The sequence below is a fragment of the Mus musculus genome, chromosome 14 (assembly GCF_000001635.26).
Source record: "Mus musculus strain C57BL/6J chromosome 14, GRCm38.p6 C57BL/6J".
NCBI lineage: Eukaryota > Metazoa > Chordata > Mammalia > Rodentia > Muridae > Mus > Mus musculus.
In genome coordinates, this window is record NC_000080.6 from 64,015,843 (window position 1) to 64,041,639 (window position 25,797).

Consider the following 25,797-nt stretch of genomic DNA (forward strand, 5'->3'; position numbering starts at 1 on the left):
AGTGTCAGACCAGGTACAGGAGTTTTCTCTTCTTCCCTGGGTGATCGAGTTCATGAGGTGGGTGTCTGCCCCTCCGCCCTATGTCTCCTTTCTGTTTGGGCAGCATCTGATACACAGGGGCCAATCAGTGTTTGTGGCAGGCTGCATCTGCTTGGGAGCCACACATCTGCTCTCACCCAGTCACTTCTCCAGGAACTACAAACTCTGAGTGTCAAGGAATACCCATTCTGCCACATAGACCTGGTCTTCTCCCCCCCCCCCGCCCCCTGCCCCCCCACCCCCCTTCCCCCCCCTCCCCCCGCTTTGGGAAGATATCCTGCACTGAGTGGCCTTTCTTAAAAGGCAGTTCGTCTCAGGACCTTTGGAAGAGCAGTTAGTGCTCTTAACTGCTGAGCCATCTCTCCAGCCCTGCATTTTATAATTCCTAATTGTTGTAAAATACGCAAAAGATAAAGGTTACCATTTAGCCTTCTCAAGTGCTTAGTTCAGTGGTATAAAGCCCACTTATGGTCTTGTGCAAGCCATCTCTACCATCATCGCTGGAAGCCGTTTCGTTTTCCAAACTGAAACTTCATACCATGAAATGTCGACTCTTCATTCCTCATCTCCTCCATGGGCTGTAGCCCTCATCCCACCCTCTGTCTTCAGGCACTGCTTCATGTAGGTCACAGAATGGTGATTATTTTCAAAGCTCACTAATAATTCCATTCTGTGGACAGGCCATGTGTCACTTATCCATCCATCTGTGAATGGGCACTTGCATGGTTTCCAGTTTCTGTCTCCTGTCATAGACCTCTGTGCTCGTTGCTGCACACATCTCTTTCAGCTCCTGCTTCCAGTTGCTCTGGGTACATCACATGTGGGGTTTCTGGGTTCCGTGCTAATTCTACAGTTAATTTAGTGATCCTCTGCTACACTGCTTCATTAGGACCTGCACTGCTCTGTATTCCCTAATGGAATAGTGGAATGATTCCATAAAGCGTTCACTGCACTTGGTCATTGTCAGCCTTCAACACAAAGACAGTCCCCACACACATTTCAGAATCCCTGAAATTTAGATGCTGCTTGTTATTAATATGACATCCTAGCTCATCAAGGGGTCTATCCCTTTCTTTCCTAGGGGATCATAAAATTCTATCAATCTCCTTGTAACTATAATGGAGTTGAGACATTGGAAGTCTGCGCTAAAATGATCAAATGGCCCCTTATGTCCTATTCAGACCCCAAGTAGGACTTAGTTCCCTGATGAGTGATGGTCTGCGGCTCTTGCTGCCTCTGGGAGCCAAGTGCCCTGTTACCTACAGCTTCCAGCATCTGCGCGTAAACGCGTCAGCTGTTCAGGTTCTCCATAATGCCCCTCCGTCCTGTCTACCCCCTTTCGTCCAGGCATTGAGACCATTCCTTGTCTCTCACACCTACCTGATGATTTCTCTCACCCTATTTACCCTGTTCCTGAATCCATCTCTCTTGCTGCTGTTTGCTGGCCTCCAGCCCCTCCCTGAGCTGAGCCTTGTCTCTAGCCAGCTAAACTGTTTCCTCCCCCAGGCCCTCAGACCCACCCAGCCCAATTCCTCCATTAGCCTGTTACCTTTTTGAGTATTTCCTGTGGTTTCTATTTTTTCTCCCTTAATCTGTTTTTCTCCGATCCACCTCTCTACGCCCCCAAACTGGAAGCCCCTGCTTTCTGTCCACTTCCGCTGAAATCCCCGCACCCTTCCGCCCTCTCCATCCTTCCTGACTCCACCCCTCCAGGCAGACTCCGTGTCCTCTGGCCCTGGGTTTCCCTGGAATACTTCATCACCGCTGGTGGGGCCACACAGACTCTGTGCTACCAAGATCATTTGCTACAGATTTCCAGCAAGACACTGACTCCCAGGTGGCCTCTCTCCATCCCTTGGGCTTCAAGAGCCTAGAAAACTGAGGAAGAGCCCCGTGCCCCCCCCCGCCCCCCAATCAATTGGACTCTGCATTGCCTGTGGGACCCCGCCATTTTCCTGGAGGGACTCTATGCTAGTTCCACCTATGTGACCACTAACAGAGAGAACAGGGGTGCTGGGTACCACAGTCTTACCATCCGTCACCCCTGGACCTTCATGTGAATGTAAATGTCAGGAAAGTGGTCTTCTCTGTGCTGAACTAGAAAGAACTTCTCTAGTTCTGCAGTTGTGGGTTCCTTATTTGTGCTTCTAGAAGAGGAACCCATAGGAATAGGGAATCCTGACTGGAGCAGCCTCAGCTTGGCCAATGAAGAAGGGTAATACTTCTCAAGGCTCCTGCTAAGAGGGAGGATAAAGAACAAGAAAGAATGGGAAGTTAAGATGCACCATGCTGGGTTGGCCAGTGCCTGATCCTTTACCTCACCTGTGAAGATCTGCCTGCAGGAGAGGGGACTTACACCTGTGGTGCATGAGGCACCTAGAAGATCTAACAGGGACCTTAAACAACCTTGCAGCTCAAGCTCTTTCCTAGCTAGCTGTAGTTTCTGTGCCTATCAAAATGTGGGTGTTTCCTGATGTTGCTGATGCTCTTTGGCTAACCAACACCATATGTAAGGCTTGAATCCCATGACATATACCCCAACTCAGACTCGCGGAGCAAGAGCTTCTGGCTCTTGTTACTGAACATTCCACATTCAAGGACCATTTGAGTCCTTCACATTCAAAGCTACTTGCTGTTTTTTCCCAATAATTCATTCATTCATTCATTCATTCATTCATTCTTGTATTCACCTATTATATCACAACATCTGGTCTCTTGTGCTGTACACTGGGTTAGGGGAGCCCAAAGACTAAAAAGCTGTAGTCATTCATCATAGTGTGTCTATTGGACACATAAGAGTGTGCGGGCCTTGTAGGTGGGTGTCACAGCATTTTAGTCTTTGTGTTCCTGTAACCCAATATACAGGCTAGAATAGAAGATGTTCAGTAATCTCTGATGAATATGACCGAGCAAACAGCCAGGCAACACCAGAGAGACTTGAAGGGGAAGAACTCAAAAGATTTGTCATATTTCTTCAAAGAAGAGACTCTTCCTTGTTTTGTTCATGTGGCTCTAAGTTCCACTTGTTAGTGACTCCCACAGATCTGATGGTGCATCTTCCCTCACTGTGTCAACAAGGATTGGTGCAAGCTCTTCCAGTGATACCTTCCATGGTGTCCCCTTCATAGTCCCCACCTGGGCAGGTCTGCTCCTCCAGCTCCTTCTCCTGGGGCTGAGATTCCTTCTAAAGTGTGTGTATGGGCACAAGTATGTAATGTGTGTGCGTGCCCATAAAAATATGCTTGAGTGTGTCTGAGGGTATCAATGGCATACTGAGTCTGTGTGTATGGATGGTGTGAGAGGATGTGTGCTGCTAAATGTGTTTATGCAGTGCCCTGAAGAACACTGTCACACACCAGTGCAGGACATTTACTGGGAGAGTTGGGAATTGCCAGCTCTGATTTGCAATTTAGGATCCTGCAAGTCATGAAGCCTATTTAATGATCTTCTGATTCTAGTTCATAGAATATTCTAGAAGGGTGTTAGAATCATGGGCATGTCAGGCCCTTGGGTTGTGATGTTGCACTTCTGCCTGAGGCCTGGGGGAGCCAAGGAGGTCTTTGCCTTAGACCTCTGCCTTTCCTTGAGTGTCCTACTGAACTGTTGTCTCCGCTGGCCTCCTGGGCACAAGCAGGGTTACAGGGGCAGGAGTCCTATCTCCTGGGGATGCAGGAGGACATGGTGATCTTGGGCAACACCGATGCTGAAGACACAATGGTACTGGGGACATGGTGATACTAAGGGACCCAGTGGTGCTGGGGACATGATGCTATCAGGGACATGGTTATGTTGGAGGATACAGAGATGCTGTGGGACATAGTGATGTCAGAGAACATGCCGACTGAAGGGTATGATCATATTTGGTATAGAGTGAACCTCTGGGTCATACTGACATTGTGTGTCATGGTAGACATTGTGATTCCAGTAGATATGGTGATTCTAGGGAGATAGTGATGTGGTAGACTTGCTGGTACTAGAGACCCAATAATGCTCACAAACACAGTGGCGCTGGGGACACTATGTCATTTCCTTTCTCTCTGGGTTCACCAGCGAAGGCTGTAGTTGTGAGTTAAAATAAACATCAAGAGGTACAAATAGCCCCCATGGATAGGCTCAGGGGGAATAACTGTGTCTGGAGCTGTAGTGACACTGGCTGGAGAGCTAATGAGAACAGCTTGTGGGGATTAGAGGGGAGAAAGGAGGTTGCATGAGCTAATTATACATCTGCCCAGAGATGAGAGGATTACAGGCTCTTTTGTGCCCCATGGTTTTAAAAAGGAGAGACAAGTCCTTTTCTGTCCAACAAATGGGGCTAACTAAGGAGCGGTGCCAACGATGTTGGAGGTGTGGTCTTGGGAGCCACCCATGTTACCAGGAGTGTCCATTGTGTCTCTGAGCACTCTCAAGTGAAAAATCATCCTCTAATGCCATTGGCTAAGGTCCCAGATAACTGACAGGTCCAGCTCCCAGCAGGAAGCTCTATGAGGGTCAGGGTTATTCATCCACCTTTATTTTCCAGGCACAAGTCTGGGAGCCCTGGGGAGTGCAAGTTCTGCTCCCCAGGTGGAATAGGCTGAGAAAGGCACTGGCCAGGAGGGAGAAGCTGGAGACACTATGCTAACAATGGTGGTTGCTAGCACAATGGGGACTTGGAGAGGGCACAACAAAGAAGACAGTCACAATGGGGTGCAGGAGGTCAGGGCCACCTGACTGGAGGACCTTAGAGTAATTCTGTGAGAAGAGGCAGAGACAGGGGACACATGGTTTTTTTTTCTACGATGCCAGGGAGCCCAGGAAGGCTTGGGAACCCAAGAAAAAGCCAGGTTTCAGAGCAACCTGGCTGCCATAGGCAGAGAGGAGTACCTGGGACCAGAGAGGTACATGGAAGGTTTTGCAAGAGTCTTATGGGATGTAAAAGGACTGCACACCATGGGGTAGTGGGAGCAGAAACGGTCAGTGGGGACAGGGCTGTGCCTCTGTCTCTCCTGCTGGTGGCAGCAAGCTAAGATAGCCACTCATGAGGCTCATCACCCATCTCGAAAAGACTTGAGAGGGGTGTTAGAGATAGCTTTTAAGAGTTGTGTTTTTTAAACCTTTCATTTTGTGTGTGTGTGTGTGTGTGTGTGTGTGTGTGTGTGTGTGTGTGTAACCATGGAGGTCAGAAGTTAACTTACAGGAGTAGGTTTTTCTCCACCATGTGGGTCCCAGAGATCAATCAGGCCTGGCAGCAAATACCTTTACTCACAGAGACATCTTGCTGAGCCCCATAACTTATATTTAATATCAAATCAAACAACAGTCTAATAAGGAAGACACAGGATCTGAAGTGATGTGTCCTGCTTTCAATTATATAGACAAGAGTCTCCTGGTCTGAGCCCTTGTCCCCAGAGAGATTGGGCCAGTGCTTTAACTTTAGCCCTCTACCCGACAGCTGGAGGAACAGAGAGACAGGGATCTCCCGGATGCATGGGGAGACCACAGGAGAGGGACTCCTCCTGCCCAGAGCTCTTGACTCCATGTCTAGCATCCTACCTCTGAATGTCCACTTTTATTCTCTACCTATATTTTTAGAAGAAAAAACAAGAGGACATTTAGGGGATTCCAGCTTGGCAGAAGAGGACAAGAAAAACAGCTAGAGAAAAAAAAAAGAGAGAGAGAGAGAGAATAAAGACTTTTGACCCTTGCTTCCTGTCAAGTGCTTCAGATGTATAAATTCATTTGCTTACTATAACCACTATCCAGACTGACTAAGCTGAATTCTATACACATTCTAAGTCATTGCCTTCTTGGGTCACATAGATAGCAAGTGGTGGAGGTGGGGGTGGGGTGGGCACTCAGCTCTCCCCAGTGCTAAATCTTTACCTTTTAACCCAGGTGGATCAGACTCTCCCTACATAGCCGGATGGAACTAATTTGAGGTGTCAAAGGCACCTTCATAAAGAAGGGAGGAGACTAGGTCATCCTGATCTGTGAGTTACCATCTGAGCCTCTCTTTCTTTGTCTGTTAGAGCTGTCTGGGCCCCCACATCATGAACAGCACCCCAGGAGACACGAGGGATGCTCCTGCACCAAGCCACCCTGCACCAAGCCACCGGCAGTGTCTCCTGCCCTCCGTGGCTCACACTCCCTCCGTTACTGAGGTGACACCGGCCAAGAAGATAACCTTCCTCAAGCGAGGTGATCCCCAGTTTGCTGGGGTTCGCCTGGCTGTTCACCAGCGCACCTTCAAGACCTTCAGCTCCCTAATGGATGAGCTGTCTCAGCGCATGCCTCTTTCCTTTGGGGTGCGTTCCGTCACCACACCCCGGGGCTTGCATGGCCTCAGTGCCCTGGAGCAGCTGCAAGATGGGGGCTGCTACCTCTGCTCTGATAGGAAGCCCCCCAAAACCTCCAGAGAGCCAGGCCGGCTTCAACGGAAAAGCCCCTCTGCTGGGCAGGCACAGGTTTTCCAAGGTGGGCATGAAGCTCCAGAAACATCCTATTCCTGGAAAGGTCCCGTGGCCCCAAGGAGGCTGACTCTGGTGAAGAACGGGGATCCTAGACGCCAGCAGACAGTGGTTCTCAGTCACAAGAATACCAGGAGTCTGGCAGCTTTCCTCGGCAAAGCCTCTGAGCTTCTGCGCTTTCCCGTCAAGCAGGTGTACACGACCCGGGGGAAGAAGGTAGGCTGTGGGGAATGTCTTTCCTTTGGACCCTGGGTCAAAATACATAGACAGATGAGCAAGGCAGCCTTGATTGCGCATTGCTAATTAAAGGTGAAGGATGAGTGTGGAAACACAAGGTCAGATCTGGTCATCAAACAGCAACCATCAGACTTGGGGAAATGGCTCAATTGGTAGAGTACTTGCCATGCCAGCATGAGAACCTGAGTCAGGCACACACACGCATGCATGCATGTATGCACTTGCACACATACATGCTTGCACATGCACAAGCATATGCATACCCACACTCTTGCATACACACATGGCCACCCCACTCATAGCTCCCATTTAATAAGCACTTAGCACACAGCAGGTCCTGAGCCTTATTCATGTTCCTCATTTGTTATGATGTCCTCTCAACAGGCCATTTCCATCTGAGTTCAATGCAGGAAATAGATCATCCAAGGTACCTTGAGCACTAAGATATTTAATGCAGGCCATTAGGAGCCAGGTCTAGAAAGCCGAAGTGTGTGATTGGGGCTGGTTCTACAGAGAGAGCTCACCATGTCCTGCAGGTAGCACACAGCAGCTGGAGGCAAGGGAATTACATGTTTGAGACCAGCCTGGGTTACACAGAGAATTCTAGGTTAGTCTCAAAAAAGAAAAAGAAAGAAAGAAAGAAAGAAAGAAAGAGAGAAAGAGAGAGAGAGAGAAAGAAATAAAAACGTCATATTTACTATCTGCCCAATGCCATATTGCCTCTGTGCTGTCTGTCTGTCTGTCTGTCTGTCTGTCTGTCTGTGAGAACGAATGCCTCTCATCCCCAGGAGCCTGTTCACACGAAGGCCGCAGCTCGCATCACTTGCCTTGGAAATGCATATCACATTCTGTAGGAAAACAGTTCAACCTCATAAAGGGGTGCTTCCCAGCTGGTTCCCACATGGAATCTTCCAGAGAATATCCATTCCACTACTCCACACTATGTGGGTGATAGAGTGTGTAGCCACAAAGTGATTTCTTACTGTTTGTTTTGGAATAGAGTCTCACTATGTATCCTGACTGGCCTGAAACTTGCTATGTATTCCAGGATGACCCGAAACTCATAGATATTCACCTGTCTCTGCCTCTTGAGTGCTGGGATTGAAGGTATACACCACCATACCCAGATACATAGCAAATTCTTGGTGTTAGCTCACTAGCTTGTATCTTCTGCTGTGAAGGCAGCCACCTCCCTGGCTTACAGCAGTGATAAGTAGGTATTCTATAAGTCCACAACGGTCATATTGAAAAGAGAAAGGACAAGGACCATCTTTAACCAAACCAAAGTCAATTCCATTCCAGTGAATAAGAACTGCTTCAACAGAGATGCCCTCGCTGCGTAACAGCAGCTGGGACAGAGAGGTTCGGTTTGCTTAGCTTCTCACCAGGTGTGTCTGGCTGAGTCCCTGCAGGTGTGCAAAACACAAGCCTTAGCCCAGTGTTATTCTCCCAAGGAGCTTCCTCTGAGAAGACACAGGTCAGCTGTGCCTGAAGGAATGGTGTTGGCGTTGCTATTCACTGATAGGGCCAATCTACCCATGTGATAATCACGTTCTTGTGACCACTTACCTATGGCAAATATGTCTTCACCCAGTAGCCAGTTGTGGGGGAGCCTTTGGGAGCAGCTTCTCTGGAGCTCCTTGGCAGCAGCCCTCCAATCTTGGTCCTTCTGAGTCCCTCACTCTCAAGTGGAATGCCTAGCCACTACACAGCCATTGCTCCCTCTATAACAAGGACCGTCTTTAACCAAAACAAAGTCTATTCTGTTCCAAATCCAACATCTCCTGAATACCCACCCCTCCATGCCCTTCACGGTCCCTGAGAGGGGCTGTAATGGAAAAGTCTCTGGCACTCCACTGCCTCCCCAGCATTTGGTGCTGTGGTTGAGAGATGGCACAGAGAGAAGAATAAATCCACCTCCAAGTTAAAAGGAACAAAGGAGTCATTTAATGAACCGGGCTGGATGATACGGAGCATAACTCAGATGTGTGTGGTTGGTGAAGAGTATGTGTCCTCTGGATAAATACTAATGAGCATGATGGCTGCCTCGTGTGCCTGGTTTCGCAAGAAACTGACTTCCAGATTGGCGAGACCACTTTTCTTTCCCATGGGTCAAGAGTAACAGGTCCTGATGTCCTGCCTTCTTGCATCTGGTGCCGTCATTGCTCTGTGGTTTGGTCATTCTAAGAGTTTCATGGTGGTGGTGGTGGTAGGGGTATCTCTTTGTTTCTGAACTCGCCCTTCTAATTTGAAATTATTCAAAAGAACACATTCTTTAGAGCTCCTGATACTGTACACTGCCGTTCATGCCAACCGTAACATGGGCCTTTAGATATACAGGGCCCCTGGGGCCAGGGAAATACTGGCACATATGTCTTCACCCACTAGCAAGTTGTCAGGGAGCTTTTGAGAGCTGCTTCTCTAGAGTTCTTTGCCAGCAGCCCTCCAATCTTGGTCTTTCCGAGTCCCTCACTCTCAAGTGGAATGCCTAGCCACTCCATAGCCATTGCACTCTAAGAGTAAAGTCCTATTTACTGGAATGATGGGTCCTGAGCCAGGAGTAGGCAGAAACATGTCCACCTGCTGGCAGGTGTAAGGAAAGGGTAGAATTTGAGAATAGAGAGGCTCCCTGGGAGAGTTGTGCTCTGCCCTCATTCATTTACTCGTGTGGAGGCAACTGGTTTGAATTATACTGGAAAGCTGTCAAATACTGGAGAGGACTCCAGTTGGGCAAAGGATCAGCTCTCCAAATGGAGGCACTGAACATTCTGCTGCAAGCACGTTCTAGAAGGTAGATGTATGCTCAGGGGAGCAGCGCATCAGTTCCAGCTTCTTTGCTATCCAGAGTAACCTGTATTCACAGACTCGCAGCTGGTGGGAACCGAGAAAGAGATCTTCTTGAAGGCAGTGGGTTCTCAGCCCCTGGCTAGTGATAAAGGTGTGGGATGTGGGAATCCAGAATGGTACATGTAAGAGTTAAGATGGGCTAAGGAGGCCCTGTGTTCCATCCAATAGCTGATTGTGAGCATCCACTTCTGTGTTTACCAGGTACCGGCTTAGCCTCACAAGAAATAGCTGAACACAGGGCCCCCAATGGAGGAGCTAGAGAAAGTACCCAAGGAGCTGAAGGGGTCTGCAACCCTATAGGTGGAACAACAATATGAACTAACCAGTACCCCGGAGCTCATGTCTCTAGCTGCATTTTTTAGCAGAAGATGGCCTAGTCAGCCATCATTGGGAAGAGAGGCCCCTTGGTCTTGCAAACTTTATATGCCCCAGTACAGAGGAATGCCAGGGCCAAGAAGTGGGAGGGGGGGGGAAGGGTATAGGGGACTTTTGGGATAGCATTTGAAATGTAAATAAAGTAAATACCTAATTAAAACTTGGAGGAAAAAAAAACAAGAAGAAGAAAGGCTAAGGAGATGGGTCTTCCTTCCTGGGCCTTCCGAAGCAGAGGGGCTCTGCAGGCCAGGCTCCCAACTCTGTGTTAACCTCTTCCAGGTGGACTCTCTGCAGACACTCCTTGATGGCCCCTCTGTGCTGGTATGTGCTGGGAACGAGGCCTTCAGATGTCTGGAGATGGAAAATGACAGAGGAAACAGGACCAGAAAGTTATCTAGTGTGACTGCGAGGAGTGAACGTGGTGAGTGGGTTCTGGGGCTTCCCAAGTTCTTTAGATGGGACAGCGGCTCTACCAGATTGGTAGTTATCAGTCCCAGACCCACGGGAAAGGTGCTTTGGCCTGGTTCCTTGCTCTTCCAGCTATGCTGGGTCTCTCTTGCTTCTTTCTCCTTCTGTCTGCTTTACCTGAGCAGAGCATTGCTGGAGACACCCGGGAGCAGTGTAGATTTTAACACACAGAAATTTGAGCTTAAGATTTTTAGGGTCTAAATAACCATTAAGATTCCCAGTGGGCATGTCATCACAGAGGTTGTGCGCTCTGTTGAGCAGAGCATTTAAGTCCTTCAGAGACATGGCTGCCTTAGGCATCAGTGGTGGTGTACAGCAAGTTACAATGATTAAAACATGCCACAACCATGGGCCATCATCCATCCAGACACATTAGATCCACCAAAGAGTCCACATTAAGCGGGGCAGTGGTAGTGCACGCCTTTAATCCCAGCACTCGGGAGGCAGAGGCAGGTGGATTTCTGAGTTCGAGGCCAGCCTGGTCTACAGAGTGAGTTCCAGGACAGCCAGGACTACACAGAGAAACCCTGTCTTGAAAAACAAAAACAAAAAGTCCACATTAAGCCAGAGTCTAGGCTTCATTATTAAAATATGTTATTTTGAGGACACATTTTGCAAATGCAGAATAAAATTACAGCAAAACTCCCAAACTGATAATAGGAAGACCTTGGCAAATAAACAAATGGCTCTCCTTTGTGCGACTCCATTAAGAAAATGACCAAAGACAATTCGCAAGTTGGGCCCATGACAGAAGAACCACCAGGCTTGCTTGATGCTTTCTCCTGTCCAGATGTGTTCAAGAGGTTTGTCCTTCTGGACCCAGGTGCATCCTACTAAGTATAGCTCAGGAGATGAAATGAGAAACAGCCAGGACTCCATTTTTCTCTAAGGCTACTCTCTACCCCATGAGGCATCCACTCTAGTTTTCTACCTTGGGCGCAGGCTAGACCCTCAGGAACTGATGCTGTATATTTAGACCTCTCCTAGAAATCAGCCCAAGAACCTGGCCAGTGTGAGGGAGATGGGTCACCAGGGATCAACACATCAGTTTACAGCTTATGATCAGATCACGGGCAGCAGCCTGAGCTTGCCTCCTGTCCCAGGCTAATGAATTCCCACTGTGTGGCTCCACCCACCATGCCACCCTCTCTCCAGACACTGCTTGTGCTGGTGCCTGTTCAGCAAGCATCACTATGCACTGAAGGATCTGTGCAAGAAGCTCCCTGCGGCAACTCGATGTGCAGAAAGCACTGTGTGCATGCCCCCCCCCACCACATACACACAATGAAGCTGTGCAAGTCAGTCTCAGACCCAGAAATAGCGGGGAGTTGGTGGCTTTGGGTGGGATTCAGCCTCAGTTCTTCTCAGTTCTCCTATTGTCACCCACGGGTCCTTCTAGAGTGGCTCCGCCCTTGTCTCTCTCGGCTCCCGTCCTTCCCAGTAGCTCACTGCCTTGTTCTCTTCTCTCTTGCTCCACTGTGTGACAGGTTGCTGGGGACCAAACGCCAAACAAAGTGTCATACACTCGAGGGGCAGGTCTGGCGGCAAGCTGCGGCAGGTTTCCTTGACGTCAGAGAGGTCTGGTCTCAGTGACCATCCAGCATCCGGTCATCGAGCCTGGGCAGGCCCTGCTTTGGACAGGTGCCCTCAGGACATGCCTGTCCCACCTGGTTCCTTGGTGGCTGCTGATGATGTGGAGAAGAAGGTCTGCATGAATGAGGACGGCAGTCTGTCTGTGGAGATGAAAGTCCGCTTCCAACTTCTGGGCGAGGACACCCTGCGGTGGTCCCAAAGGGTGGGGCAGGCCAGTGTCTTCACAGCAGCCAGTGGAAAGGGTCAGGACCCGAGGGAGGCTGACAGGTTCTGTTGCAGACAGGAGGGCTACCCTTGGGGCATCTTAAAGCCTGGGGCACAGGGACTGGGTTCCTATGATGGAGGATGCCAGGAAGCCTTTGATGTGGGCCAAAAGTCACAACCCAGCTATGACATATGGAGGAACCCCCTGGCCACCCCTGAGGGCACAGGACCAACACCTCGAAGGAGATGGGGTCTGGCTAAGCTCTCTGGATGCAAGAGCCACTGGAGACAGGAGGCCAATCATAGGAAAGGGCATGACAAGGATAATCTCAGCCGAGTCTCAACTCCCAGGCACCCTAGAAGTGTCCAGCCAGGCTCCTGCTGTCCTTGGACTCCAGACGGCGATACAGGCAGTGACACCTTGCATCCAGTCTCCTCAGCTTCTTCCCACAATGAGACTGACCTGGAATCTGGTGAAGGCCTCTGCCTAGAGGACACAGGACCCCATGGCTCGAGACCTGAGACCCAAAGTACAGAAAGGGCCCTGTCTGATACATCAGTCAGTGCCAAGTCTCGTGAGGAGTCTAGTGAAGGTGGTGGTCAGCTCCACAGAAGCTCAAGCCAGGCAAGGGTCATGGCTTCCCGGGAGCAAGTCACCAAGGGTGACAACCCCTGTATTTCCACCCAGAGTCACTTACCTTTGAATCACATGGGTCTTCAGACAGAGAAGTATAGACAGGGCACCAGGGGTTGGGAGGTCAGCGGAGAGCCTGAACTGAGACTGGCCCTGGTTCCAGGCCATTCTGGCTCTCAGGACACACAGAGAGATGCTCTCCCAGCTCCTGCCTGTGCCCCAGCCCAATGGAGGCAGAGAAAGCAGAAGAGGCCAGCTAGTGTTGAGTGTTTGCCCAGTGTCTCTGTCCCTTACCAAGTGGCTCAGAAAGGCCATGCCAGGCAGGATCACTATTACAGGGACACTCAATCCTCACTGGACACAGCCTTGCAAATGCCAATGCCTCAGGAAAGAGAACAGGCCTGCCCAGGAAGCCCAGCACCACAATCTCCTTCAAATTCACCCAGTGCTGGGAATCAAGCCTCTGAGGACCTGAGATCCCCATTCTCTAGTTCTCTTGATCTTCAGGAACCACAAGCCACCAGCAAAGCCACCACCATCGCCGTGAGTGGCTCAGACTGTGTTTGCCACAGCACTCGCTCTGTGGAGCCAGCAGGAGACACCAAGTGCCAGGCTCACTCATCAACTCCCACACCTGCCCACAGAGGAGAGCTTGGTTGCCTGTGGGACAAGGCAGGGACCACCCCTGAGCCTTTCTCATTCTCTGTGCTACTGGACAGATGCCCTGAGGCAGATGATCCAAGAACCTACCACGATTGCTGCTGCTTACAGGCTGTGCCATCTTCTCCCCTTGCAGCCCCCAGTGGTCAGACACAAACCTCCATCTCTGAGGCCTGCTTAGGGGGCAGTAGTTTCTGCCCAACTCCACCCAAGGAGCAAACATGCTTTGGGAGGGAGTCTGCAAGCAACGGTAGTACCAGCAGTGGTCACAGTCGAGCCGATGGCTTTGCCGGGCCCAGGAGGACTCTGCTGGTGAAGTCCCCCGGTGTCAGGGGAAGCCTTGAGGAGCGGGAAGCAGATGGTGGTGTGACGCCGAGCGCTCTGCCTTACGCCTCTCCAGATGCTGTGGTTCGTGAGTGGCTAGGCAACATCCCAGAAAAGCCGGTACTCATGACGTATGAGATGGCAGACGAGAACACAGAGGTGCCCAGTGATGGCCCAGAAGGTCCCAAGGAGGACTCTTTGAAAGTCCTGGGGGAACCGTCTCAGGCCAAACAGCAGCCCCCGGAAGGGGCTACCAATGAGCACCCAGAGCCAGCGGGAGTCCTCTCAGGACCTGGCTCTGTGTGCTGCAGACTGGGAGGTGATCTGCATCCAGATGCAACATCAGGTGAAAGGCTCAAGGCTCCTGCAGAAGCTGGAATAGGAGAAGGGGCCAGAGTGGACCATGGTGTAAGCTTATGTGCACTCCCCACTAAGGTCGCAGCCTCTACACAGATCATGAAGGCCCTGCTGGGCTCCAAGCCAGGTCGGCCCAGCAGTCTACCAGAGGTCTCTAGCACAGTAGCCCAGAGGCTCAGTAGCTCTGCTGGGGCCTTCATTGCCTGCCTTGCCAGGCTCCATTTCTTTGATGAGAGTCTGGGGCCTCTGGATGGCAAAGTGAGGCTTGAAGAGTCCCCTAAGTACCAGGAGATGCTGAGACTCTTCCAGACGCTGTGGCCTGGGAGTGAGCTTTGGCAAGGCCAGCTGGACTTCAGCCTCAGGAAGCTCACTTCGCACCAGGCTCTGCTAGGGACTGAGGACTTCACACCCACCTCCTCCTCCGGCGTGGATGTGAGCAGTGGTTCTGGAGGCTCAGGGGAGAGCAGCGTGCCCTGTGTCATGGATAACACCCTGGCTCCCGAGAAGAGAGATTTGCCCTTGAAAATCCCTTCTCAAAGACCTGATTCCAGGAACCAGGGGTACCCAGAACTAGTGGGTCATTCCACAGTCTCATCTGTCTCCCAGGTGAGGGCTTGTGCCACCGGTGGGGAGGAGACAGGTAAAGGAGGCAGGAAGCAGACATGGGGCAATGCCCCAGAACAATCGGTCCATAGCACGATGCTGGAAGGTGATGCACTGTCAGAAGAAACAGAAGGGAGAGTGAGAGAAAGGCTACAGGAAAATAGTGTCCATGGAAAGGGGCTGCCAGAAGAAGGGGTTAGGGTCTGCAGTCAGGAAATGCTTGCAGCTGGCTCTCAGGATGGAGCAGGTTCACCAGAAGATACCAGAGTGCCAACAGATGAAGCAGGAGCTGATGCGGCCTCTGGAGGACTGTGGCCCCTAGATGGGAGAGAGGAGCCCACAGAGTCCCCTCAGCATTTCAGCGAGAGCAACTCAAGGGTTCGTGAGCATCAAAGCGCTCACAAACTGGAGCTAGGGTTGGAAGAGGTGTCCAGATTGGATGCAAGGGGCTGCAAGCAAGCCTGCATCAAGGCCAGCTCAGGAACCATGGCTCACAAGGGATCTCTGGACCCTGACCCAATCTGGGTGTCCAAGCTGCTGAAGAAGATAGAGAAAGCCTTCATGGCTCACCTGGCTGATGCCACAGCCGAACTCCGAGCCCGATGGGATCTTCATGACAATCACCTGCTGGACCAGATGGTGACCGAGCTGGAGCAGGATGTGGGCCGACGGCTGCAGGCAAGCACTGTTATGGAAGTCAGGAAGATCCAGAGCCGGGCAGGGAGGATGGTTCCAGAACCACCCCGGGAAGCCCTCAGAGGCCAGGCTTCTCTACAGACAGAGCAGCGCAGGCGTCGCCTTCAGGGCTTGCGCAACTTCTCAGCCGTCCCTGGCCAGGGTCCCCTCTCCCTCACCCTGGAGGATGGGCCCACACTCAAAACAGCCTTAGGGACCAAGTCAGGTGCAGAGCCTGCGGAGGATGAGTTCTGTCCCTGTGAAATCTGTCTGAAGAAGAAGAGGACCCCTAGATTCCCAAAGGATGCTGCAACAGTCTCTGGTGCTCCTGTCAGAAAGGCCTTTGACCTGCAGCAAATTCTACAGAGCAAGAAAGGAGGAAGCAGCAATAGAGAGGCCATGGAGGTGGCCCCTCAGAGGACAGGAAGGATGTTGTCTCAGGAGGACCTCGGAACTGTCCAGGGAGCTGATGAGAAGCAAGGGCTTGGGGTGGCTGAGGGAGAGGAGGGGGAAGGGAAACAGAGGCTGAGAGCAGAGGAGGATCCCGAGATTTTGAAAACAGAAGGATCTGGTTGCTGTGCACCAGAAGAGGATGAAGCCACTGAGGAAGATGGGGAAATCTGCATCGGCACTGCCCAAGAAAGCCAGCAGTTAGAGGGGACTGAGATGGGCAAGGAGGGAACCCTGCCCCAGAGCTTTAGAGATGGAGGCACTTTAGAGGCTCCAGCAAGACAGGGTACCCACTCTGTGGAGATTCAGGAAGCTTCCAGAGAAAGACAGCAGGAGGTAGAAGGAAGACATCAAGATGTAAAGGAAGACAGTCCTTGGGTGAGCTCAGGAGAGAGCCAGGGAAGGGTGGGTTCTGAAAACACCAGCCTAGACCAAGAGGGGAGGCTCCTGAACCACCATCAAAGGCCAGGCCCCCAGAGCCACCACACAGCATGCTCCTCCAGGGCATTGTCTCTGGACAACAGTTCACAGGTGTCTCAGAAGGGCTCAGATGGAGACTTAACAAGTGGAGACCTCAAGTGCACCAAAGCCAAGAACAGCAGGGTATTGCATGCAGAGAAGAAAGTCCCCGTGATGTATCCAGAGAGATCCTCTTCTGAGCAAGAAGTCCCCTCCAGCCCAAGGCTTCCAAAGCAAGGGAAAGGGGAAGATGAAGGATCAGCTGGAAGCTTGGCTTGTACCCAGGTTGGGGGCAAGGTAGATGGCTTTGGCCAGGATGACTTAGATTTCTAGACATCAAATGATAGGATAGTAATGGAGGTGAGAAATGCCTGCATAAATGTATTGCCCTTACACCCAAGAGAGGTTCAGGCCACTGAGGATGTACAAGGAGCATGACAAAGACCAAAGAATTGCTGCCTGCCCTGGAACTGCAGGCCTAGCATCCCTGCCACTCAGGAGGCTAAGGAGGAAGGATAGAAAGTTCTAGACTCGCCCTGGGCTATAGAGCAAGTTCAAAACCCCAGCTTGGACAGCTTAGCGAGACAGTGTTTCAGGCGCTGAGAGTATAGCCCAGTGGCAGAATGCTTGCCGGGCTTGTGTATGGTTCTGGGGTCAACCTTGGCAGTAACTGAAAAGGACCATGTTGTCCCTGGGATCTAAAATTCAAAGCCCTGTACTCACTGTAAAGTAATAGCTGCAAGCCTGCCATGTTATCAGAGGTCAGCCAGTTCCTCTGTCCACACAGCTCAAGAGGATAGAAGGATCTGGAAAGACGCCTTGGGGCTTCTCTGTGTGTTGGCTTCTTTGTCAGCAAGTAGCTCTCCCCATCGATCTCCTGTTACTTTCCCCTTGGCCTCTCTGGGTATACTCACCTTTTTTGACTTTGAGGAACTTTTTTTGCTGGTTTGGAATATATGTGGTGACTCTGCAGATGTGCATTACCTAGAAAAAGCAGATAAATTCAGGGTCATTGGATAAGGTTTGTTCTTAGTCCCGATGTCTTAGTTTCTGCAACACCACCACGCACCCCCAACTCATACTATTTGTAAGGAGAAAAGGGAAGAGCTGTCAGGAAACGTGATCTCCCGTTGACCAGGGACCTGAGACAGCTTTGTGAAGTGATCAGATGCAATGCTTTCCATCGTTATCTGGATGTCTCATAGAGATTTTTGTATATGATTTACATACTGCTTTAACAGATGATTTAACATATGATTTAACAAATGTTTAAATATATATCCATTTATCTAAGAAAGCTTCACGTTTGTATTCTAGTTCCTGAAGGATTTTCCTAGATGGTAATAGAAACAATTCCACCATTTCCTTCTCTCTCTCTCTCTCTCTCTCTCTCCTCCCTCCTTCCTTTTCCCTCCCCCTCCCTTACTTTGTGGTGTGTGTGTGTTAAATTAATGCTAGTTCACATGCCCTCCAGGCACATGTAGTCGAGAGGCTGACAATGGAAATCTTCAATCACTTCTCCACCATACTTTCTATGACAGGGCTTCTCGTCAAACCTGGAGCTTGCTGTTTTGGCTAGACTAGCCAGAGACCCCATAAGCTGTCTGTCTTTGCCTCCCAAGCCTTGAGACTGCAAACACATGAAGCCACATCTGACTTTTTAGAAGCTCTGGAGATTCAAACTCATGCATTTGCAAGCACTCTGCCTGCTGAGCTATCTCCCGAACTCACACCTTTAAAAATATCTTTCAAATGCTCGGTGTGTACCCTGGGCTGACTTTGTAGTCAGGACTAGACACAAACTTTAGATTTTACTGCTTCCATTTCTCTGGCATTGTAAGCAAGTCCACCATAAACACCTTAGGTTCCTATTATTTTGTTCTTAAAACTGCCTCCAAGTTGGGTATGGTAGCATAAGCTGAGATCCAGCACTGGGGAGGTCCAGGCAGGAAGAGCACCGTAAGTCCAAAGCCTGCCCGGGCTTCACAGTGAGTGTGAGCCCAGTCTGGGATACATAGCAAAACCCTGGCTCAAAAGAGCAAAATGAAACATACCACCAGACCAGCAAACAAAACAACATGCACTTCTTGTCCCCCACCCCTTGGCCAACTTCTGGTTGTTTCTTTTAGGTTCGATTCCAATGCATGATATTACAAGGTCAAAGGATGTCAGCATATTTAAGGATCCTAATACACGGTGACACATTGTCTTTCTGAAGGTCAACAATAACCAGCATCGTCTGCATCACTCAGTCAGATCAGCAGTGTTCTGAACTGACCTTCAAACGCAAAGATTGTTTGCTACCAATACGGGCAAGCACAGGATCTCATTTTCATGTGGAACTATTATATTTGAATACTAGTGAAATGAAAACCCTTTTGGAGGATTTAACAAAACCCATTCTCTATAATCTATGTGACTAGGTTCACTCGTTTTTCTGCTGAGTTCCTAGCTTTTTTGAGAAAGAATTGATTTACATGTGTCTTTTGTTGTTGGTTAAAAAAAATCTGTCATTATTTAAATGTTTTAATTACATTCATTTATGTATTGTTTTATAGTGGACACTTGAATATTATAGCCTGTGAGTGGAGATCAGAGGAGTTGGTTCTCTCCTCCCACCATGTGGGTCTGGAGGATGGAACTCTGGTCTGCAAGCTTGGTGACAAAGTGCTTGAGAAGTCATTGCACTGGGCCTGTTCGTTACTGTCGATATTTTAAAAATGGATGCTCTCCACCCACATCCTTCCACAGAAGACCTTTGTCTGAGGTCTGTCTCAGTAAAGGGCTCCCGTGTGGGGAAACATTTTCTGGATTTCGTCTGCTTCCTTGTTCTTAATCATTTGCTGGATCAGATGCATCCTGATGTCACCTGTGGCAGCACCAGAGGCAAAGGAGAGATGGACCAGCATATCTGTGGTCACTATTCTATAGGTGGAGATGGTCTTACAAAATCTGACACTTTTAAAATTTCTGTGAGGTCAGCACATTCGCATGAACATGTGAGTACACACACACACACACACACACACACACACACACACGCTGGAAGACATGTACACACATGCACTCACGGGCACAAATCACCTTTGGAGTACATTTGGGATAGAGGTCTCCTGGAAGCTGAACTGATTCCCAACAGTCAATCAGGAACAATTGAGATTGACACAGGGTGGAGGGCCTGGATAACCACACTCTAGCAAGCCACTTGGCAATCAGAGGGGAGAAGGGGCTGTTCCCCAGCGGCCCCTCCCCGGCAGATTGCATTGTGATAACAATATCGGGATGTGATAGCAGACACAGCTGTCTATCCCTTATCACTCCTGGTTGGCAGGAAGCATCCAGAATATTCCTCGTCTATGACTGGAGGTTCCTAGTCATCCCTAAGGGGTGCTCCAGTGCTTCTCTGGATGCCAGCTGCTTACCCTCTGCTGGCCTGAACGTCATTTAAATGGCATTACTCTTCTCTCGTGAAGGGCAGACAGGGACTTTCGAGATGGCTCAGTGGGTGAAGGTGCTTATTGCTAAGTCTGAGTGAGGGCTTGAGATTGGTCCCCACGTCCCACATGGTGGACAGAGAGAACTGAGTCCTGCCTGTTGTCCTTTGGTTTTACATCAGTGTTGTGGCATGTGTGCACCTTACACACACACACACACCACACACACACACACACACACACACAGAGAGAGAGAGAGAGAGAGAGAGAGAGAGACAGAGAGACAGAGAGACAGAGAGACAGAGAGACAGAGAGAGAGAGGGAGAGGGAGAGAAACAAAGAAAGGAAGAAAATAAAGAAAAAGAAAGAAGTTGAAGGGGCGTGAGACCTAGGCTTGGAGGACCCAGGTTCAAATCCAATACTTTCACCTCAGTTTCAACAGTGTGAAACTATTTCTAACTAGTGTTTCCTCCCCTGAACTACTGTGGAAGCAAATGAACAGATGCAAGTAATGTCATCGCATACACACTGGGGCTTTCCAGTACAGCATTTATAACCGCCATGTGTTCGATGTCTACAGTACACTTGGTGCTGCCCCATACCGTTCATGGAACCAGTCCCGTTTAATCTCCCAGGTGTAATCTCCCAGGTGTATCTATCAGGTATGCAAACAGGCATTTTTATGTCCATTTCACAAATGGAACAACTGAGGCTTAGAGGAGAATACATAAACTTGCTTCAGTTGACTCAGCTAGATATCTGCCAAGCCAGGATGGCCAGGGCGATATCTCATGCTGAAGTCCACGTTCCCTTCCATTGTCTCTCCTTATTCTCCATCTCTTCAACCTAGCCTGTGTGAATGAGTAACTTACCTAAAGGCTCTGAACACTTTGTTGAGTGAATTTATTACGAAATCCTGAAGGTTTAGGAAGGAGAATTCAGCGGGAGTCTTTCTGCTGGGATGATTGTATTATGTCCCCAATAATGTTCTACTTGTGGGCAGATATCAGAAGCTGGCCATTCCTAGCTCCATAAAGCCCAGTGTCACACTGAAAACGTATCTGTTTGTGGGATTCTCTTGGTTACAAATTCCCCTACTTTAAGCCCACAGATATTTCTGCCTTTTATCTTTTAAAAATTTGCTGTTAATGGACAACCTGAGCTTTTTTTCCCCCTCCAATTTGGAGACAAGGAGTTTTGTAACCACAGCCAAGGCAGGGACCTTGGTGTCTCCTCCCCACCCTTTTTGCTATGGCAACCAAACTGGATTCGCCTCTGTGCTGAGCATCTCCTGGGAAGGCGACATTGCTGTAGCCTCAGCTGGCTCCTGGATGAAAACCCAAATCATCCATCACCCAAATGCTTACAAGGGCTCATGGTTTCCATGGCAACACAAAACCTTTTCAGCCTTGAATGGTTGGAGAGGGGAGCAGCCCTTCTTGCCCTACCCTCATTCTCCACGTGTGAAGGATCAGAGGTTATGGCCCACAAGGACAACTTTTGAATGTCTAAGGTGCCAAAGCACGTGTCTGGGATTCACACCCACAGACTGGTCTGGGTAGGTCTTCTCAGCTCCATTTAATAATATTGGGCACTCTACTGAAGTGACCAACCCTACACCCAACCAACAGAGCCTTCCCAGAGACGTGGTCAAACGGCTAGGGGAGGGTGGGTTCAGACCCCAGACCTTCTTCATATTTCAATTGCCCTTGTCCAGAGGCAAGAGAAACCTTCAGAGAGCACAGCGTATAGCATACTCACAACTCCCTGGGCATCCAGATCTCAACTCCTCTCCTACCGGCCTCAGCTCCCTCTTCACCAACTCCCAGCACCTGAGTCTCGCAGACACAAGCTTCGTTGACCACTCATGTGGCCAGGAGAGGTGACTTGTCCTTCAACTGTGAAGATTTGTCACAAGCACTGGCTTGCTGAAGGGAGGCCTGAAGAGGGACCCCAAACATCTTTAGGCAAGCTGCTTTGTCCTTCACTTTTGTCATCAAGGAGAGCACAGGGAACTGAAAGAACACAGACGGTTCTGGTCCAGGGACACTCTGACCCAGGTGTCTGAAGTCGGCTTCAGGCATATTTGCATAGCACCCAAAGGGAAACTGGCTTAGCACCCCTACCCACATTGCCGGCGAGAATCAGTCAGCAGACACGCAGCCTCCCATCCAGGACTGGGCCTCCTAGAGAGGCTCACTCACCATGCTCAGCTCTACTTATGGACCCATTCACATGAATGCATGCTTGCACACATATACAGGCTCACAGGTGTGCACACACATGGTCACTCATTTAGACATGTGTATGTGCACATACATTTATGAACCTGCGATGCATGTGTATGTATGCTCTCACATATACACACGATCACCTACTCATTGCATGCAGACTCTCATGTGTACTCAGAGGTTAGCCTTCTTGCCCTCCCTCATTATGTGGTCTACCCAAGGGACAGTGTGGGTCAGCCAGAATCAGACTCTCCACTCTTCTCTTGAGAGTCAATTAGGCGAGGAAAGGCCGTTCTCCCACCATGACCCTGTCCCTACTTCCCTGTCTAGACCCCCAGCTGACAGCTCAAGCCACCTGGGCCTCTGTAAAGACCAATATCCAAAACCACACAAGTCTGGCCTTCTCTGACCAAATCACCCTGAGCAGGGCGAGCCACCTTTCTTCCTGGTCTTCGGCTGATCCCACCACAGACCCACTCCCCCACCCCCATCTGCTATAACAAGAAGATGTAGGCTCAATTGCAAATGAAAGCTACCCTTGGGGGATCATTCCTGTGGGCCACAGGCTGACTTTTGGGAGCATAGTCTCCCCTCCCGGAGCTCACAGACTCACCCTGGCCTGAGCATGATGGTTGTTGCTCTAATGAGTACTTTTCCCTTCCTGGACTAACAGCTCCGACTCACACTAGCTTGGTCGTCAGGACTCCTCAGGACTGTAAGATTGCCTATCCTGGGCCCAGAAGCCCTGGACTCTGGTCTGGATCACAGGCTTGTGTTCTGCAGCTTTCCTGGACCTGTGTCGGGGCTAGGTTCACGCACCCAGGGGCCCGGAACTCTGTGCCAGCTGAGGCGCTCGGTCTCTCTCTAAGCTCTTTACCCAAGTTCTCTTTACTTTTGCCCTGAGGGGTGCATGGTTAGTACCAGGATGACCCAAAATGGCTTGCACGAAAGATGTCACAGTTCTGTAGTAGTAAAGAAACTGGATCTGAGGATGGGGTGCCTCCCTCTTGACCCAAGGCTTCAGGAGAGTGGGCCTGTGCCTCCCTCTCCTGGTGTTTGACTCCCCTATGTTATTTCCCAGGAAGACTAGGATTGCTTCTTGAACCCAAGGCTGGCTCTGGAGCACCCTGCCCCCAGGCCCAGGGTGAACTGAATGACTTCTCATTTCAAACCCCATCAATCATGTGATTCCAGGAAAGGACACAGTCAGAGGATAGGCACTGGCTGGGTGCAGGGACGGAAGGGCTGGTGTGACTCATTTTCTGGGCAAGCCTGTGCCTCATATCCTACTTTGTGGGGACTCAGCTCACAGGCGTATGCTTGCCAGGAGATGCGGGCCCAACAGAGCATGCAGCTGCAAACAGTGCCAGGGGCAAGGATGAAGAGAAGCCCCTAGAGCAGTTTTCTTCTGTTATAAAGACACTGTGAGCATTTCTGTCCTGCCTCTGTCCTCCAAGTGTATCTGATGTCCCCAGAATCAAGCCCTTAAGAGGCTGTAGCAACTTGTACCTTCAATCCCAGAACTAGAGAGGCTGACACAGGAAGATTGCTAAAAGTTGGAAGCCATCCTGGGCTAAATAGAGAGTTCCAGGCTAGCCTGAGCTACAGAGTAAGACCTTGTCTCAAACAAACAAACAAAACAACAAAGCTATAACAATAAGGGCTGGAGAGATGGCTCAGTGGTTAGGAACATTTGTTGCTCTTCCAGGGGACCTGCATTCTGTTCCCAGCACATATATTAGTTGGTCTTTAAGAGCACCTGTACACATGTGACAGATACATAATACATACATACATACATACATACATACATACATACATACTTACATACAATAATTTTTTCAAAAGTAATAATAATGGTGTTAGCAATGATAGAAGTTCTGGGTGTAAAGGTAGGGGTGAGAAGGACAGACAGTACTCTGTTCTTTTCTGGGTCCAGATCCCTTGGTCCAGAGCCCTTTGCTGGAGATCCTTGGATTCTGGACCGAGTCACATTAATCTGTGCAAAGTCTTGTGACCATAGGTGACTGCGCAGAGAGGAAGCTATGACCCGATGTCCCTGTCTTATATGCACATGTGCTAGAGTCCCCATCCTGTATTCATTGGTCAGAAGACCCAGCTCTGGATGCACGGGTGGTTTTAATCCCCAGTGCCCACTGGGTGACAGGTAAGGAGGCTGAGGTCAGTGGGAGAATCCTTAGTAGTAGCAACCAAAGGGTAGGTTACTGGAGGTTCTGGACAGGCATTCGTGAGAGTGTGGTCTCTCTGGGACTCAAAGCTGGAGCTGAGGTCAGTAGTCATGAACATCATGAACTAGGCTGGGGTGATGGGCCCATGAGGGGAAAGATAAGTCATGAGGTGTGAAAGTATCAACATGTGCATATATGTGTCTGTGCATGTCTGCCATGTGTGTCTTTGCATGCACGAAGTACAGAGGGCTCTATGGGTAATGAGTGCTAGGCAGAGAAGGAGCTGAGATTCAGTGAAGTGCTGCCGAGCTAAGGAGGGGGTCCTGATGCCCCCTAGGTGGTGACCTGACCTAGGAGAGGTGGCAGCAGAACTTTGGGACCCTCTGTCCTGCGTGTTCAGAGTTACCATAAAATTCAGCTGGAGAAGATAGGCCCATAGAGTTATATACCCTTGGCCTCTCCCAGGCCTCAGGCAGGATGGATCTCCTTCCAGCTGTCTGCACACTCAAGCCCTGGCCTAAAGACCCACTAGATTCTCAGAATACAGACTGGCACAGGAGAAGCACAAGACCATCTGAGTTAAAGCTGCTGCCAGGATACACTTGACCTCTAGAGAGTCACCAGGGTAGAAAGTTGAACTGGGGACTCTGGGGCTCCTAGAAAGTGGTTGGGACTGTGGGCTGGAGCCACGAGATCTTCGATAGTTCTGCCCAAGAAGTGAGGTCTGCCAACCATGATGGTCTTCCTCCCTGCACCTAGCTCCTACTATGTCCCCAACCAGTAGATGATCTGAAGTCTGTCCTTCCTGGAGGACTTGAAAGCCTTGTGCCAAGCAGCAACAGATAAGGATTCAGCACGAGGGAGGACTCTGAGCCTTTGTAAGTGTTCGCCACCATTTCCTGTCTTCCTTGTCACTGAAGTTTGAGACTTTCACACCAGCAGGGCCACTCACCCTGCTTTCTAATCTGTAATTGGTGCCTGATCTCTTTAGCAGCCTCCTTCGGAGGCCCAGAAAAGTCATGCTTGGGTTCAAGGTCACACAGCAATCGCATGCATAGCCTGGCATAGGAAGCGGATTGCCTGCTTTGCAGGCTCTGTGGGGCAAAAAACATGAATCTCAGATCTGGCCTCCTCCCTGCTGAGGTGTGGGGTGGAGCCTGATAGGGAGGGCAGCATCTCAGCCTAATTAGACACTGTAAAGGAGTAGGGACACAAGGGGGGTGCGTGCTTGGAGATTAGTGCCCTCTCCATAGATCACAGACACGCCAAGGACATAATAAATAATCTGCCCAAAGGTTTTAAAGGTAAAAATCAGCAAATCATTAATAATGTCCCCAGAACCATACATCACACTGAAGTCTTCCTATTATGCTCTCCTGAAGCCAATGTGCATCTTCTCTGTGGTCCTACTCCCCCTCCCCCCCCCCCCCCCCCGCCTCTCCAGTGTGTTCTACTGGCAACATGGGAGCCCCTCCCCCACAGCCTGCTAAGCAGAAGGATGGGATGGAAAGCATTTTCAGGTCTGCCATACTACCTATGGTACTCAGGTGTATGGCCAGAAAGTGGTGGGGT

At 50.1% G+C, this 25,797-nt stretch overlaps 1 protein-coding gene across 1 annotated transcript in view; it reads left to right on the forward strand.

The window, feature by feature from the left end:
* Window positions 1–17,664, forward strand: part of Rp1l1 (retinitis pigmentosa 1 homolog like 1) — a 41,076-nt gene extending 23,412 nt beyond the window's left edge. Inside the window, exons 2-4 of the mRNA NM_146246.3 lie at window positions 6,048–6,701; window positions 10,224–10,365; window positions 11,900–17,664. Of these exons, the coding sequence (NP_666358.2) occupies window positions 6,069–6,701; window positions 10,224–10,365; window positions 11,900–16,704 (5,580 nt within the window). The 5' untranslated portion in view covers window positions 6,048–6,068 and the 3' untranslated portion in view covers window positions 16,705–17,664. The remainder of the gene's footprint in view (window positions 1–6,047; window positions 6,702–10,223; window positions 10,366–11,899) is intronic.
* The last annotated feature ends 8,133 nt before the right edge of the window (window positions 17,665–25,797 follow it).